Source organism: Carcharodon carcharias, chromosome 12, assembly GCF_017639515.1.
Source record: "Carcharodon carcharias isolate sCarCar2 chromosome 12, sCarCar2.pri, whole genome shotgun sequence".
NCBI lineage: Eukaryota > Metazoa > Chordata > Chondrichthyes > Lamniformes > Lamnidae > Carcharodon > Carcharodon carcharias.
The window spans coordinates 72739809-72758265 of NC_054478.1; the positions used below are offsets into that span (position 1 = coordinate 72739809).

The window sequence follows — 18457 nt, forward strand, 5'->3', positions numbered from 1 at the left end:
ATTGCTCTGGCTTCTGTGCCTGACTTTTTCTCTTGTAAACAAGTTGGTAAGTGTTTTCACACGTTGAGTGGAATTTTCCATTCTGGAATCTAAATCTGGGATTTTCTGGTCCCACCTGCCATGGGTCCAGAAATTCTCACCCAAAGTCAACAGATCTTTGGCTGGTCCATCAAATTTTACATCCCACTCGTGAGGATTCCCACCCCGGGTGGGACTGGAAAATCCCAGCCTAAGTCCAGTGGCGGATGTGAAAGTCCGAGTGACTTCCACTGGAGAGCGAGGCGGCTGAACATGCAAGATCTTGCATTGTTCAGCTCATCAATTATGCAGTAGTGAGCAGCACAACGACTCTCGTAGTAAGATGGGCAGGAAGTGGCCCACTCCACCGTCACCTCTTGGCTTCAATGTCTGGGTGCCATATTAGAACAGCAGCCAGACAGCCATTCACTCTCCCATTCTGCTCCTTGACTCCCCCTCTCCACTTAGTCATGGCTCAGTCTCACCCTTGCCCTTTGCTCAGTTGCGGCACAGCATGTATGACAGGCATCTGATATCTCTTAGTGACGACGTGTAAGGAAGGTAAAAGCAGTGTCTACTGACCCGAAAGTCCAGGAAGGAGTCTACCTCTCCAGGTGCATGCCAATTATGTGCAGTCGTGAAAGAGAATATTCTAAGTTCCCGCTGGTGGGGCACTAAATTTGGAGGCAGGGACAAGATTCTGGTGTGTGAGCCTTTTAATGAGCCTTCATGAGATGCAAGTGGGCTGCCTGACATTGATCAGCGGGCGGGATACTCGACTTGCCTTTAACCCACCATGAAAGTCGGAAGAACAAAATTCCAAACTAATTTCCTGATGTCGGGAAAACTGATTTTTGGCCTCCTGCTAAATCTTGCTCCCCTGCGCACCACGATTCCCACTGCTGGAGGGAACGGGAATTCCGCCCATAGAGTCTCGTATCTGTGTTCTCTGTCATATTTGACTTTACACGTTCCCAGCTAACAATTAGCCCTTCCCATCTTAGTAAATGATATACTGGCAAGTACAGAGGAAGTCCACAAAATCTCCTAGCTATGTCTTTTTGAAATGTCAGAATGGGGTCAATCTTGCCCCTAAGTCAGAAGGTCATGGGCCCACTGTAGGAGTTGAACACTTATTTTAGGCTGGCACCTCAGTGCTGAGAGCGTACAATTCCTATCACTTAAAATATCCACATTTAAAACAAACTGTGGTTTACATCAGCCAAAAAGTAACAAATATTATCCGTTTGCATTAATGCCGTTGGCAGTTTATTGTGTTGGTTAACTCAGTTGGTTGGATGGCTGGTTTGTGATGCAGAGTGACGCATGGGTTCAATTCCTGTGCACCAGCTAATCAATGAAGGCCCTGCCTTCTCAACCTCACCCTTGCCTGAGGTGTGGTGACCCTCAGGTTAAGTTCACTGCCAGTCATCTCTCTCTAATGAGAGAGCAGCCTATAGTCCTCTAGGACTATGGCGACTTTCATTTAATTTTCAAGTGTTCCATTTATTTTGGGCAGTAGCAACTGTGCTTACTAACTAGTTCACACCTTGTTATGGTCTTCTGAATGTTATAATAAAATTACATTCTATAAGCTGGATTCATCAAGGGAATGTTGCTGTTTTGCTATTTCCGTTCATTATAAAGAGATAGGTGATGTGCTCAACCCTGCAATAAATAGCCCACTAAACTGACACTAGCCACTGTTACGCATTAGATCAATCTAGAACAAAAATGTTTGCTGCTCAGTGACTGAAGGAGCAAATAAAATAATCAGTATAATCAGTAAATAAAATAATAAGTAGCCACAGGGAAAATAAACACTGACTTTTCATAACATACATTATATAGAGCCTTCAAGATTCTGACACTTCTGTGAGGTGCTAGAAGTGTTTCTTTACTGGTTTACACCTTTTGGTCAGATAACCACATCTACTGAAATATTTAATTTTATTATGCATTTTCTCATTTTGTTATAATTGTATTTAATATTACTTTAATTTCTTTAAATATTCCAAATGTTTGTCATACTGCAAACAAGTACAGACAGAAAGAAAGTGGTTTCAAGTCTCTAACTTCTAGGTATCTCAGAAACCTCCAAATATCCTTCTGATAGCTGAGCTGGCCAAAATGATTTGATAACAATACCACCTTGCATTCACTTTGCATGTTTATGTGGCAATGCTTCAAAGCAATCTGACAAAAAATGGGCTCCAAGTTAAAGATTAATAAGTTAAGAGGGACAAGCAAAGGTTTGATCAAAGAAGTGGGTTTTTAGGAGGATTTTAAAAGTGGCAAATGAGTTATTGGGCTGTATTGTCCTGGTTGTTGGGGTAAGGCTGGGAGGTAGCAATATGGCAGGAGTAGGCACAGAAGGGGAGCCTGACATCTTCCCGCAACCATGGCATATTGCCAGAGGTGGGAAAATTGGTAGACTGTTGCCCATTGGACAGCAACTTAGCTACTTATGTGGTCAATTAAGGGCCACTTCCTGCACTTGGCATTTTGCCCATGTCAGGAGAGCCCGGCACTACATGGGAAACTTTTCCAGTGGTTTCTGGATTGGCGCTCCAGTATGGGCACTCCATGGCTCCCAAGTGCAGTCCCACACCCCCAACCACTCCTGCACCATGCCGTCCAACCCCCTCACCTCCCACCTGGTGCTCTCAACTGCACACTGGCAGCCTCTTAATTGTTCACGGCCAGAAAAATGCCTCCCCCCAGATCCTCCTGCCTGCTGGAGTGGGATCACCTCCCACTCATTGTCCCAGGGGACTTCAATGTCCTCTGTGAACTTCGACTCACAAGCCAGAATTTCCCAGCCCCTCACGTGGGTGGGATCTTCTGGTCCTGCTGATGTGAACTGGGATTTCAATGGCTCACTTGGCCCCTACTGCAGGGGAACCTTTTGGGGGTACCAATGGGGAAGCCAATGATTTACATTGGGCCGTAACTTCCTCAGAGTGCCCACTTACCTATGTCAGATTTCTTCTGTCCCTGTCTTGCCCGACCTTCCAACTCAGGCCAGGCCAGATCCAGGCAGCTCAGCTGTCTCCAAAGTCCAGCATCGTTGAATCGAAGGAGGGCCTGCCCTCTTTTTTACAGCTCTAGCTGCGTAAAGCAGGTAAGTTTAAAGGTCCCACTGAAATTGACAGGCCAGGGAGAAGATATGTGAAAAGGATTTGGGGGGTGGGGACGCTTGGAAGTTGGGTGGGGATGGGGTGAGAGGGTCGGACATCGGGGGTAATGTGGGGGGAGTTGGACATCAGAAGGGGGTGTAGCTGGTCTGGCATTCAGAGGGGTTGGGGGGTTCAGACATTCGGGGGGTGAGGGGTGGGGGGGGGTCGGATATCAGGGTTGGTGTGGGGGTGGAGTCAGACATGGGGAGGGGGTGCAGTGGGCCAGACGTTCGGTGGGGTCAGACATTGGGAGGGGATGGGAGGTTTGGACATTGAGAGGGGCTGGGGGAGGGTCAGACACTGGGATGGGGTGGAGTGGGCCCGGCATTCCGGGGGGTGGGGGGGTGTGCTGGATGAGGTGGACATCGGAAGAGGGTGAGGGAGTTGAAATTTCAGGGAGCGTGGCTCAGACATGGGGGGAGGTGGGGAGGGTCAGGTGGGGAGTCCCGTGCGGGTAGGGGGAATCCCATGTGGGGGCTCGGCGGGTGGGGAATACCATGGGAGGGGTGGTTAGTCAGGGGTGGGGGAGTCCCCTAGGGTAGGGTTGGCCTGGGTCTTTACAATCGTTACCCAGAAGTTAGAAGAGGTTTTAATTCTTCTAACTTTTTCTGGGTAACTATTGGTATAAGCCTGGCAGAACCACCCAAAGTTTGCAATTTAAACAGCATTTTTGGGTGGTTCCCAGTGCAGCACAATTGTCTAGAGGACGTGTGCACTTCTGGGCAATTGCTGTGCAAACCCTTACCTGGGAACTTCCCAGAGGGATTCCCCAGTGTATCTTTGGGGTATCCCCCCAAATCCGACACTGGGGAGCTCGGAGGTTACGCCCCATGATATAGAATTTACAACACAGAAACAGGTTATTTGGCCTGCCTGACCCAACACAGTGTGTATGCTCCACACAAGTCTCCTCCCACCCTCCTTCGTCTAACTCCATCAACATTGCCTTCAATTCCTTTCTCCCTCATGTGTTTACTGAACTTGCTCTTAAATGCATCTCCGTTATTCACTTCATGGTGGGAGCGAATTCCAAATTCTAACCACTCTCATGGATGTTTTTCCTGAACTCCCTACCGGATTTGGCACAGCAGCATTGCGTCATTACAGCACAGAAGGAGGCTATTTGGCTCATCAAGTCCATGCTGGCTCTCTGTAGAGCAATCCAGTCAGTCCCATGCCCCCGCTCGATCCCTGTAGCCCTGTAAGTTTATTTCCCTCAATTTGCTTTGAAATTTTGATCGCCTCCATTTCCACCATGCTTGTAACAGCGTGTTCCAGGTCATTACCAACCACTGTGTTAAAAAGTTCTTCCTCGCATTAAAAGCACAAGCGGAAACACTTTCTCTACATGTACTCCATCAATCCTGTCACCAAGTTCCATGCTACAGTTACTTTAAACCGGCCATTTCTGTTAAAATAGAAGATGGAATAATGTTTCAGAATCAAGTTAAACATTTCTCCACCTATATAACCAACTGTAGTTTTAATTTTGGGATTGTTAGCTTGGCTTTCAATTACATCATTCATACTCCAAAACATGTGTTTGTAAAAATGTCAAAACATCATGACAATGAAGTAAACAGAAGCATGTAAAAATGCCATTATAAAATTATGTCTACAAAAGTGCATTCCTAACCACATTTTTATTGTAAAATGATGTCTACAAAAGTGCATTCCTAACTACATTTTTATTCTTCTATTTTTTAAAAAATCTGTGTGATGTTCCATTAAATATTTCAGTACATGTGAGAGTATAATTTTTGGACTTGAAGTTCACTGAAGGTGGCTTGGCAGGACTTTCGCCTGATTCTTAATTGCTTAAATGAGAATAAAGCAAACTTGATGAACTTGAAAATTAAAAACATGACCCAGAGTGTTATAGTTTTAATCTAGCTTATTTGGTTGAATAACATGTAGCAAATCACAGAATCTTAATGGCATAGAAGGAGGCCATTTGGCCCATCATGTCTGCATCGGCTCTCCAAATGAACATTATGACCTAGTAACATTGCCCTGCCTTTTCTCCGTACTCTTGCACATTGTTTCTATTCAAATAATCATCTAGTGTCCTCTTGAATGCCTCAATTGAACCTGCCTCCACCACACTTCCAGGCAGTGCATTCCAGACCCAAACCACTCGTTGTGTGAAAAAGTTTTTTTATCATGTCACACTTACTTCTTTTGCAAATCACTTTAAATCAATGCCTTCTCATTCTTGATCCTTTTACAAGTGGGAACAGCTTCTCCCTATCTACTATGTTTAGCCCTCTCATGGTTTTGAACATCTCTATCAATTCTCCTCTCAGTCTTCTTCTCTCCAAGGAGAACAGTCCCAACTTCTAAAATCTATCCTCATAGCTGGAGTTTCTCATCCCTGGAACCGTTCTTGTAAACCTTTTCTGCCCTCTCTCCAATGTGTTCACATCCTTCCTATAACATGGTGCCCAGAACCTTACACGGTATTGCAGTTCAGGCCTAACGAGTGACTTATATAAATTCAGCATAACCTCCCTGCTCTTGTACTCTATGCCCCTATTAATAAAGCCCAGGATACTATATGCTTTATTTACTGCTCTCTCCACCTGTCCTGCCACCTTCAAAGATCTATGCATATATACACCCAAGTCTCTCTGCTCCTGCACCCCTTCAAAATTTCACCCTTTATTTTACATTGTCTCTCCATGTTCTTCCTACCAAAATGCACCACCTCACACTTCACTGCATTGAACTTCATCTGCCACTTATCTGCCCACTCCACCAGCTTGTCTATGTCCTCTTGAAGTTCCACACCATCCTCCCCGCATCACAATACTCCTAAGCTTTGTATCGTCCGCAAACTTTGAAATTGTCCCTTGCACACCAAGATCTAGATCATTAATATATATCAGGAAAAGCAAGGGTCTCAATACTGACCCCTGGGGAACTCCATTACAAACCTTCCTCCAGCCCAAAAAATATCAATTGACCATTACTCTTTGCTTCCTATTTTTCAGCCAATTTTGTATCCACATTGCTACTATCCCTTTTATTCCATGAGCAATAACTTTTCTCATCAAGTCAGTTGTATGGCACTGTGTCAAATGCCTTTTCAAAGTCCATGTACACCACATCAACAGCATCACCCTCATCAACCTTTTCTGTTAACTCTTCAAAAAACTCCAAAAGTTAGTCAAACATGATTTCTCCTTTAGAAATCCATGCTGGCTCTTCCTTATCAACCCATATTTCTCCAAGTGGGTACAAAGGTCAAAAATAATTTTGAAACCAGTATGAAATGAGTTGCAATAAATGCAAGTTTCATTTTCAGTACATTACATTAATCTACCATCAATATTCACAGAAAGAAGCTTTCTCTCCTGATGAACAAAATATGTGCAAAAATGATTGGTGCTATGAATTACACATCCTGATCAGCCATACTGCAGAAGACAACAGCAAACCACTGCAGCACTTTGCCAAGCATAATCATGGACTAATCTAATAGAAGCCCATGTTCGCCAATGCCCTCTTTGGGGCATGGTGCTTGAAGGAGGAGGAGGAATGTCTGCAATTGTTAAATTAACTTGGGATGCTACTTGGATCACACAAGGAAAAGGTGCAGATAGCAGCTGTGATATCAAAAAAATTGGGAGAACAGTCATCCCTTTTGAACGCTCAAAAGCAAATCTCAGTGTCAGTAAGATTACTTTGCCCCTTCCATGAGCAACTATAGAGGGCTCGGAAACTGATGCAATGTATTTCGCATCTATATGTGACCTTGAACAGGAGGCAAAGTCTGCTTCTGGGTCCACAGTGACAGTACTACATTATAGGACAACAGAATGTTGAATACTGAAATATTGACTGGTATCTTCGTAATATCAGACTTATAGTTTTGGCCATTGGCTTCAGTAGCACCAGGAAGAATGTTCAGATATGCTTTCTTTGATAAGAAGTAGAAATATGTGCTGTTAAAACATGAAGTGCAAAGAAGACCATGGGAGCTATCCTGGGTGTCCTGGCCAATATTTGTCACTCAAACAACATCACTAAAACAGATTATCTGGTCATTATCATGTTACTGCTTGTGGGAGCTTGCTGTGCTCGAAGTAGCTACCACCTTTCCTATATTACAACAATGTCTACACTTCAGAAGTATTTCATTGGCTGTAATGCATTTTGGGACATCCAGTGGTCATGAAAGGTGCTAAATAAAAGCATGTATTTTTTTACGTTTGTACCCACAGCAGCATGTCATCACAAGATTAATAGAAATATTAACTCATCCAATCCCAGACCAAGCACGAACCTTGGATTGAGGCTAGCCTAATAAATTTAGGTTGACTCCAATGTCTCACTTAGATTTGGGCTTATCCTTAGGTACTCAAGGCCCTGATCTTTTAATCAAATAAAATATTTGAAGGCCAATGTCACTACAAGGGAAAATGAATTAACTTTGGCAGTGTTTAAAAAGAACCCTAACGCAGGGCACAACTCCTTCAGGGAAGATTGAGAGGAGTTTTGATAGAGGTGTTTAAAATCATGAGGGATCTGGACAGAATAAAAAGGGAAAAGCTATTCCCACTGGTTCTCCCCTCTTTCACTGAAGGACACTGACTTAAAGTAATTGGCAAAAGAACCAGAGGTGACATGACGAAAAATCTTTTTTGCAGCAAGTGTTTAGGATCTTGAATACAGTGCTTGGGAGTGTGGTGGAGGCAGATTCAATTGTGGCTTTCAAAAGAGAGAATTGGATAATTATCTGAAGAGAAAAGATTCACAGGTTGATGGGGGAAAAGCAGGGGAGTAGGACTAGCTGAATTGCTCTCGCAGAGGGCAAACACAGACAATTTGTGCCAAATGGTCTTCCTCTGTCCTCATTCTATGATTCTATGATCTGCTGTTTAGTCAGAATCATGATGACAAATAAGGTGGTGCCTGAATTGTGCTTGCCTGTCTGAAATGAACTGGTTTCACTGTTGTTTCAGAATATTCAAAGTGAGTTCCAAGTGTCAGAAACAACATTGATTAGGAGCTTGCCCACTGGGGGCAAAATCAATGTGCTTTAGCAAAATTTGAAGCCTGCATCCGTTTAAAAGGGCAAAATAAATGGTTTGGGAGCACAGCAAGAAGGATTCAGGCAAAAAACTTTTATCAAATTTGTGGGAGGGCAGAGTGCAATTGTCAAAGTGCTATTGCACAAAGTAAGCAGAGGAAGGGGAGTAATTGGAACAGAATAATGCGTACCCCAAGGAGAGATGCATAAATTAAGTGGAAGGAGGTGGACATGGCAGTCAATGCCAAAGACAACATTCCATACATGACAACAATGTGTAGGAAAATCATTTAACGATCATGCCAAGTCAGGTAAAGGAAGGTGAATCCGTCAAATCTTCCTTCATTTGGCAACCTCTCAATAAGTGAGTAAGCTTTTTTTTCTTTTTATGCCAAATAGCAAAGATTCAAGTGTTAAGCCGCATCTTTTACTGAGCATTTAGATGACCTTGTAGATCAATCTGATTGAGACATATTTTACCACAAAACCGACAAATGAAAAGCAATCTGGTTGATGATGTAGTTGCAGCCAACTGGCTGCTAACATTTCAAGAATGCTTTATTCAGTGTATTTGCATTTAAAATGAGCTTAAGTGCTTGAATTGTTTATTATCAATGCCCTATAGGCAGCAGGGTGCCCCTCACACTACTACGTTATCTGCTGGGTGTATTTCTTCAATTTCAGTCTTACATGAAATCACCTGACTAAGAGACTCATGCAGAATCTAATTGCTCAGTGCACATATCTGTCACCACGCATTTTATGAATTGATACATTAAGTTTTACTGCATGTTATGGTGATCAAAGATAATTCTTAATGTTTGCTTTTGCTTCAAAGGTTGGACATTCCTTGATACAGCACAAGAACTGTAACAAGTAAGAGATGCCCAATCCTGCACTCTCTCAATTCCACAAGGAGCAAAACCTAGGTAGGGTGCTTTAAAAAGGGAAATAAGATGTATGCAATTGTTGCAGATTTGTAATGCTGTAATTCACTTACTGCTGTAATCACCCTACCACTCCCAACCCACCACCCCCTCTCCCACTCCCCTCAACCCCAGTCCCACCACCTGTCAGTAAGCTATATGACCAAATTTTCATCACTCCTAAGAGAAAATTCATGTTGACAAATTTTCATTTGAGTATGACACCCAGGGTGGAGTGTGTGGCAACTGAAGGGACCTCTTCATCAGAGGTTTCTCATAACCATTGGGCCCAAGGGCAGACAAATAGTCAGACTACTGCCTTGAGTCTCAGGTTGAAGAAGGTTCTCTTCTAGTCTCAAAAGAATTGAGCTTGTAAATGAGCAAGACATGGGGTTTTAATGATCATACTGCTTTCCCACAGATCCATTCCAGTGGGGAGGCAGTTCCCAGTAATAGTCATGTGGTAGTAATGGAGACACTGTGCCTCTGAATGGCAGAACATGTAGGTCAGCTACCTTCAATGCATGCAGCTATGGTTGAAGGACATATGGTCCTGTTGTCCATCTAGCATCACTAAAGTTACAGATTACAGCAAGTCCATCTCATAATTTAGCTGTTGTGAGATTAATGTCACCTTAATTCCTAATGTCTTGTACTGAAATGTAGTCTCCCATCTCATGCACTCTAGCCAATCAAGGAGCAACGATGAGAAGCACACAGTACAGGTTGAAACCATCAGGAAGCAATTTTGAGCAGGTCACAGGCCGCCTGGTTCAAGTTTGCATTGCAGCTGCTTTGCAGTCTTTTAATTCAGAAACCTTGCACTGACAAGTTTCCATTTGTGTATGACACCCAGGATAGTCAGGATCTATTATGAAAATCTGCCAAACATAAATAAGCTGTACATTGAGAAAGTGGAGTCAGTTCCTGTTGGTAAATGAATGGTCTTTGAGCAAAGGAGTACCTGTGGCCACATGGTAAAATTTATCACCCCTTGAATCTTTGAGGAATTCTGCCATGCTATAAAAGTTCAATGCTATCTCATATTTCTGTTGACTGTGCGTGGGTAAATATGATGTAATTGCTAGGTCTAGATTGCAATGCATCGATTAATTGCTTAAAGCAGGGGAGAACAATTGTTTACCTAAAATCAGTCACTTCCCTACTGGCAGCCTGGGATTGCTCCATAGCCAAGACATTAAAGGCAACAGGGACCTTAACAATCACTGGCAGAGAGGCAGCAATGGTAGAGGTTCTCTGCAGAGTTATCTGCAGTAGATAACTCAAGTATTGTTTTCTTTGGAAAGCAAGATTCTGGGGCACTGCTCCTCAGTCTAATGCAGCCAGTCACACAACTGCCTATATACTCTGAGGTGAGCATGCTCACAGTTAAGTGCCATGAGCCTCAGCACCCTAGCATGCCACTTTTTTCTTGACTTTCAAAGAACAATGATGGTAATTTTGGTCCTTTCTGAAGTGCTGCATGAAATGGCATCCCATAAGCAAATGGCACAAAAGCCAGATGGCACTTTAATTGTACCTGCTAACATTGAATCTAAATCCTTAACTTCACTTCAATCTTCCCCATGATGTTTAACGATTCTGAACATTCATATACAATAGGCATGAGTATAAATTGAAGAAAATAATGGAAAATTAGGCATATGATATTCCCACATCATTAATAAGCACATAAAACTTAACAGGTAATTCTAAGAACTAACAGAAATAGCTGTGGAAAATGGGGAAGCGCTAAAGTAGGCAGAGGCTCAGCATTACAGATCTCCAACCCAATTGGAATTGGTGCTTATCCAGTAAGCCCCACAAAATCTGTTGGTGGCTAGCAAAAATCTATGCTAATTTAGCGTGTATTATTACAACCATAAGATAAATTAGCAAAATAGATTCAATAGATCACTTACAGGATTAAATCACATTGCATGGTTGTTAAATTTACATCCTAATTCTCAGTCTAAGTAGCAGAAAATACAGAACAGTGCACCATAAATACCATCCTTCACCTTTAGTTAATGTCCAAATGGGCTGAAAAGTAACAGGACAAATAATCAGCTCACCTGTCGAAGCTTATTTGAATTATTGAACTGACATTTGTTTTAATACAATGATATTCTCATAACAATATTTACTGTTATGTAAAGGAAATTGTTTTTACCTCTTTCACTGTCATCATCCACTAGGATGATCTCTTTAAGTACCTTTTTGGGCGAACGAATGAGCACGCTGTGAATTGTGCGCAGAAGAGTGCTCCAGGCCTCATTATGAAAAACAATAACCACACTTGTGTCTGGAAGATTATCTTGGTAGACTTTTGTCTTGCATCTGTATGGAAGATGGAAATTTAGAATATTACAAACTTTTGCTCAATTGGAAGAATACTTTGTGCACAGCCACAACGTTCATAGCACAGTAATTAGACAGCAGTCTAATTCCAGGAACCTGGAGATCTCCATTCATTTTCATATTTGGTTAACACCCTTCAATACATGTTGTTAGTTTACGTAAGCAACATGCATCCTATGGCTCATGTTAAGATGGAAACATTTGCTGCTGTTAACTGAATAAAGGCAATTATGTTATGATTTCACCCTGGAGAGTTGCATGGCATTTCTGCCAATCTTTTACACCCAAAATAGCCTTCTGCCACAGATGGCATCCACCTGCTAGCCCCATATGCTGAAGCTGAACTTCAGCATGATCAAACAGCTCAGTAGCCATTCCCAGCATTATCTTCCCCCTGGCCTTTGGAAACAACTGGTATTCAATTGCTGGCATTATGCCTCACTTGATTACTGGTTGCACTGTAAGAAAAACAAAACCAATCTCAAAACATATGAAAGGAAAGAGAGTTATTCTAAGCATATGTGAATCAGAGATCAAAAATATACCAGCTTTTTACTTTATAAAACATTTAATTTGGCCCAAGAATGTTTTACTTTAATATTCTCCAACAATTATGCAAAGGTGCTTCAGGTGATGCATTTGGCATTACTTTTTAAGCAAAAACCTAGCTAAAGAATGAGGCTACCATGTTGACATTTTACATATTTGACTGGAAATAATTACTGAACAATACATTGTCCACTTCATTGTTATTGTATGTACATTATAAAATAGTACTTAATTACACAGTAACATGAAAATTAGGATTAATGTAAAACAGCCCACTCTCTATTCAATTTTGAAACCACTCAATGCTTTGGAAGTCTCCAATAAATAATTAGCATTAACCAATGGCTATGTTTAGCAGTATTACTGAATTCTAGACAATAAAATAAATAAGCCCACTCAACATAAAATTGACATGCCTAAACAATTCTTTATATGACTTAAACTATTGATAATAGGAAACTATTGTGTTGATGCATAGTAAACAACTATACAATTCAATTAAATCATTGAATATTTCAATCACAATAGCAGTATTAGTATTCTTTGGTGGCCAAAAGGGCCAGTCAGTTCAGGGTTACTTTGTTTAACAGAGAGACTGCATCAATGCTGTAAAACTGTATTCAGCATCTGCTGTCTGGCAGTAGCATAGGGGTTATTCATTCACTCTGAATTAGGTTTTTCTCTGAAAGTCAGGAGAATGACAGAATGAGGTCAATGGAAAATCCAAGATAATTCAAATACAATTTTCTGCCTCCAAAGGGCTTCCTCTGTCATCAAAGTGATTTTCATTCAAAGATTTTGCCCTGTACCCTTCTAGTAGGAAAGTTGTAAATGCTATCCAAGACTACCGTCATGTCATTTTAAGAACTAAAGTTTAAGGATTCTGCATAACCCCTAAAATACAATAACAATAATATACAGGAATAACACTGTTTGGTCAGGTGGGGCAAATCATTTTTAGTCAAAAATTGTTCTTTATTCCAACAGATGTTTGATTTGACTTATATAAAGTACATTATGACATTTGCAGTGGAAAATAATAAACTGTTAAATGTTGATAATAAGACACGGTGAGGCAATGTCAAAATATGTACATACATATTTATAATGTACATACAATAACAATTTTGTGCTTTGTTTTACATCTTGTTACTTTCCCCTCTGTTACCTGGGCTAAAATTACTTTTTTTTCCCAGTGGTATTATGTAAGTCTCCATGTGGTCACATTTCTGAATTTTTCCTCTCTCACAATCAGCCTCTCATACATATATTGCTAAGAAAGTAGGTCATGGTAATTTATATTTATTTATTTAGGATGTCGCCATCATTGGCAAGGCCAGCATTTGTTGCTCATCTTTGATTGTTCGAGAAGGTGTTGGTGAGCCTCCTTCTTAAAGAATTACAGTTTATGTAGTGAAGATACTCCAATAGTGCTGTTAGGTAGGCAGTTCTAGAACTTAGACTCCATGACAATGAAGGAACAGCGATATGATTCCAAATCAGAATGGTGTATAACTTGAGGGGGAACTTATGGTGTTTCCATGTGCCTTATCTGTCTAGCTGGTTGAGATTGTGGATTTGGGAATAGCTGCAGTACACTTTGTAGATGGTACACGGTGCTTCGGTGGTGGAGGGAGTAAATGATTAAGGTTGTGGATGGAGAACAATCAAGTGGATTGCTTTATCCTGGATGGTGTTGAGCTTCTTGAGTGCTGTTACAGTGGTACTCGTCCAAGCAAGTAGACAATATTCCTGACTTGTGCCATATAAGGCATTGGAGAGTCAGCAGATGAGATACTGGCCACAGAGTCTGCAACTTCTGGCCTGTTCTTGTAGCTACAGTATTTACGTGGCTTGTCCAGTTATGTTTCTGATTAATGGTGACCCCAATTATGTTGATGGTGTGGGATTCAGTGACCGTAATGTTGAATGTCAAAGGGAGATGATTTGACACTCTCTAGTTGGAGATGACCATTGCCTGGCACTTGGGTGGCACAAATGTTACTTGCCACTTATCAGCCTAAGCCTAAACATTGTCCAGATCATACTGCATTTGGACACGGATTTCTTCAGTATCTGAAGAGTTGTAAATGGAATTTATCACTCTCATCAGCGAACACCCTCTCTTCTAATCTTACAATAGATGGAAGATGAAGTGACTAAAAACATTTCAACATAGAGCCCTGCTCTAAGAAACTCCTGCTGCGATGTCTTTGGACTGAGATAACGGGCCTCCAACAACCACAACCATCCTCCTTTGGGCTAGTATGACTCTAGCTAGTGGAGAGCTTTCTCCCTATTCCCCTTGACATTAATTTCAGTAGTACTCCTTGATGCCACTTTTGGTCAAATGCTGCCTTGATGCCGGGGCATTCACTCACACCTGGAATTCAGATATTTTTCCCATGTTTGGATCAAAGCTGAAATAAGCTCTGGAGCAGACTGGTACTGGCAGAAACCAAATTGGGCATCGAAAAGTAGGCCATTGGTGAATAAATGCCACTTTGAAGATCTCTTCCATCACTTGCTGATGATTGAGATTAGATTGTAATTTGCCGGGTTTGATTTGTCCTGCCTTTTGTGGACAGGAAATACCTGGACAATTTTCCATGTTGTCAGGTACCAGTGCTGTAGCTGCACTGGAACAGCTTGGCTAGGGGTGCGGTTAGCTCTGGAGGAAAATTCTGCAACATTACAGCTGGGATGTTTTCAGGGCCCATAGCCTTTACAGGATCCAGTGTATTTAACGATTTCCTGATATCACGTAGAATGATTCAAATTGTCTGAAGACTGGCTTCTGTGATGTTGTGAGATACAAGGAGTCTGAGATGGATCATTCACTCGGCAATTCTGGTTAAAGGTGGTTGCATACACTTCAGCCTTGCCTTTTGCATTCACGTGCTGGGCTCCACCATCATTGAGGAGGAAATGTTCATGAAGTCTCCTCCTCCTAGTTGTTTAATTGTCCATCACCATTCACAACTGATGTGGCAGGACTGCAGAGCTTGCTCTAATCCATTGGTTGTGGGCTCGCTTAGCTCGGTCCATAGCATGCTGCTTCCAATACTTAGAATAAATGTAGCCCTGCGCTATGGCTTCATCAGGTTGGCACCCCATCTTTAGGAATGCTTGGTGCTTCTCCTGACATGCTCTACTAATCTGCAGAAAAAGTGTCTCTTGTCTCCTTCACCTCTCATTCCCTCTCTACCCTCCACTTTTTTCTCTCCTTGTTTACTTCCACATTTGCTGTTCAGCTCCACTTACATTTTGCTCTCCCCTCACTTGTTTTGTTCCTTATTTTACGTTTTAAAATCTTTTTGCATTTTCAGCTATTCTCTAACTTAAATATTGGAGTTGCCATTTAGAGAGATTGTGGGAAAGAGCATGGAAAAAAAATTAGGGAAATGATAGGTCTATTCATCAGCCAGGAACAGAAGCCTAAAGGAGCCAGTAAACAAGAATTTTAAAAGGTGGACATAAGGTTCAGATATTAAAGAGAGAAACAGAAAAGGAACTATAGAACGTGCCAAGACATTGAAGATGTGAAAAAACAGGACACAAATGGAGCCAATCTGCAAGCTACTGAAATTAAAATAAACAAACCAGCTTGGGCCAAGTATGTGTGCGTGTCTGTGTGAGTGTGTGCACGTGCATGTCTGCATATATGCGTGTGCGTCTGGGGGTGGGTGGTGGGGTGGAGTGGGGAACAGGTCACTGCCAGAGTTAAAATCAGTGCTCATGAAGTACAAATGTGACACATGCAAAAGATCATGCATTGCATAACAGACAGCATTCAAGGTAAAACAAAAATAAAGTTCAGACTTGATGTTTTCTTAAAGGGAGACTAATTCATTTTTAATTCCTGGAAGCCTCCGGACAATCCTGGACACTGGCCAACTAGGGGTAATAGAGGTAAACAATCTAGTCTCCTCTCCATCTGACAAGAACCAAGCACAGTGAAGCCAAACTGAAATCTCTATGGACTGTGCAGAAATTAATTAGAAAACTACAAGAATGTTCATTGGATTAACAATATAAATGTACTATGATAATATTTTACTAATTTTGCATTGTCTGGAGCACAACATTTCTCTTTTTATTGTCTTTTCCGGAGTCTGCTGGCTCTAAAGCTGCACTCAGCTCGCTTCATATGTCCTTAGAGCGCCAGAATCAAAATCTCACTAACAAGTAATTGTAAAATTTAAAATGAAAGATTGACGTTCTCTTCCATCCTTACTGAGTCTCTTTGTCCCAGGGCTATTGTTTGATGGCGCTGTTCAAGATAAAGCTGTCAGATCCATTTACCCACAAAATATGATGAGTTAACGGTGACCAAGACTCAAGCTTCTACTTTGGGCCTCGTAACAATTCCAATTACCTTCACAGTCATAATAATATAAAGGAAGAAAATTAAGTTCAAAGAATGAAATGACTAAATATGCTCTGGGTTGAGTATTAATAAAAGTATTTGTGGCAGCAAGTAAGTGAGAGAAAAAGGCAAAGTACTTCAAAAAAAGCTGTTCAAAAAATGTCAGTGGAACCATCCTTACGAGAAGAATCAGCTTCGTGATAACTTCCAGAGGACAAAGAAGGCAACTTCAAAACTAATCCACAGCAACAATTGTCCAGATCCAGTTTCCAATTTGTTGGGGAACGGATATATCCCCCAAAATAGGCTACAGGTTCCCTCTGAGGTGCTGATGCACTGACTCTATTGGAATTTCCCAGGAAATTTGAACTTCCAATTGTCAATTCCCCTGTGCTCCTGGACCCTTCAATAAAGTTTCCAACTCTGAGCTAGAGACAGGGACTTCTAACAGTTCTGACTTACTTATCTGGATAGCTACCCAGGAAACGTTATGACAGAAAAATCCTAGACTAACTCCTGTGTAACTTTCCAACTGACCACCTGATCCCTCCACCCCCGGCTCCCTTCCTGACCCCCCCAACTACTCCCCCAGCCAACCTAACATGACTTCACCATCAACTCACCCCCCACGACCGGACCTGATCTGACCCTGAGTCCCCACACCCGACTTGACCCAACCTCAAATGACTCAATCCCTCACCTCCAATTTCCCCCCGAACCCCTGGCTCTCCCTGACCGCACCTGACCTGACCTGACCTCACCATCCTATCCATCCGTCACCCTACCCAATCATCCTAACCACCTATCCCCTACCACCCTACCCACCTGCCACCCTATCCACCTCCCCTACCACGCTATCACCTATCCACCTCTCCTACCACCCTACCCACCAGCCACCCAATCATCCTAACCACCTATCCCCTACCACCCTACCCACCTGCCACCCTATTCACCTCCCCTACCACCCTATCACCCTATCCACCTCCCCTACCACCCTACCCACCAGCCACCCAATCATCCTAACCACCTATCCCCTACCACCCTACCCACCTGCCACCCTATCCACCTCCCCTACCACCCTACCCACCTGTCACCCTATCCACCTCCCCTACCACCCTACCCACCTGCCACCCTGTCCACTACCAGCCTACCCAACTGTCACCCTACCCACATATCACCCAACCCTCCTGCCACTCTACCCACCCACCACCCTTTCCACCTGCCATCCTACCACCCTACTCCCTTACCCACTTACCTCACCCACCTTACCCCCTTATGCACACATATTGCCACCTTACCCACTTACATCACCCATATTGCCTCCTTACCCATCTACACATTCAACCATTCATCCATTTATTCATACACTAACACATTGAAAAGCTGATTAAATGTCCCAAAACTTTTCAGTTTAGTTAACACGTACCAGGAGATGGCAGCTAGTGCCATAAAAAGAGGGTGAAACTAGTCTTCCCCGATGATCAAGGGATACGGTGAAACAGTTGGATTTCAGGTCTTCCACATTTCTGGAAAAGCCCAGATCAAAAGTCCCGGATGGAAATGTGGAGCTACGGCATGGCAGAGAAGTCGAAGCAGAGTGGCAATTCGACAGTGATTGCCACTCCTCAGCAGCAATTTGAATTGATTCACTCAAATGGACATTTGATAGATTTCTTCTTAAAAAACAACATTCTAAGAGACACTATGTGAGTGATTTTAGACATCTGGTGAATGTAGCATGCTTGGGAGGAAGAGGTGGCTGGATCTGTAGTTCCCAAAGCTTTTCAATATAAGCAATTTTCTCAAATAACATTGTGTCTGGTGCAGACCAATTGATAGAGGTTGATTGCAACAATTAATCAACAAGTCCATTGTGCCATGTGACTATTAGGATGGTAAAAGGTAAATTAGAGGGACCTTCATCTTTTTATGTCTCCCATGTTCCTTCCCAAAGGCAACAGATTAGCTTGATTTGAAAATTCTTGAGCATTATACAAATGAGATTCAGTCATCTTGCAGA

The 18457-nt window shown here is 42.3% G+C and overlaps 1 protein-coding gene across 1 annotated transcript in view; it reads right to left on the minus strand.

Annotated features, from left to right (window-relative positions):
* galnt13 (UDP-N-acetyl-alpha-D-galactosamine:polypeptide N-acetylgalactosaminyltransferase 13) overlaps window positions 1-18457 on the minus strand; it is a 581993-nt gene that overhangs the window by 218049 nt on the left and 345487 nt on the right. Inside the window, exon 4 of the mRNA XM_041201818.1 lies at window positions 11332-11498. Coding sequence (XP_041057752.1) covers window positions 11332-11498 — 167 coding nt within the window. The remainder of the gene's footprint in view (window positions 1-11331; window positions 11499-18457) is intronic.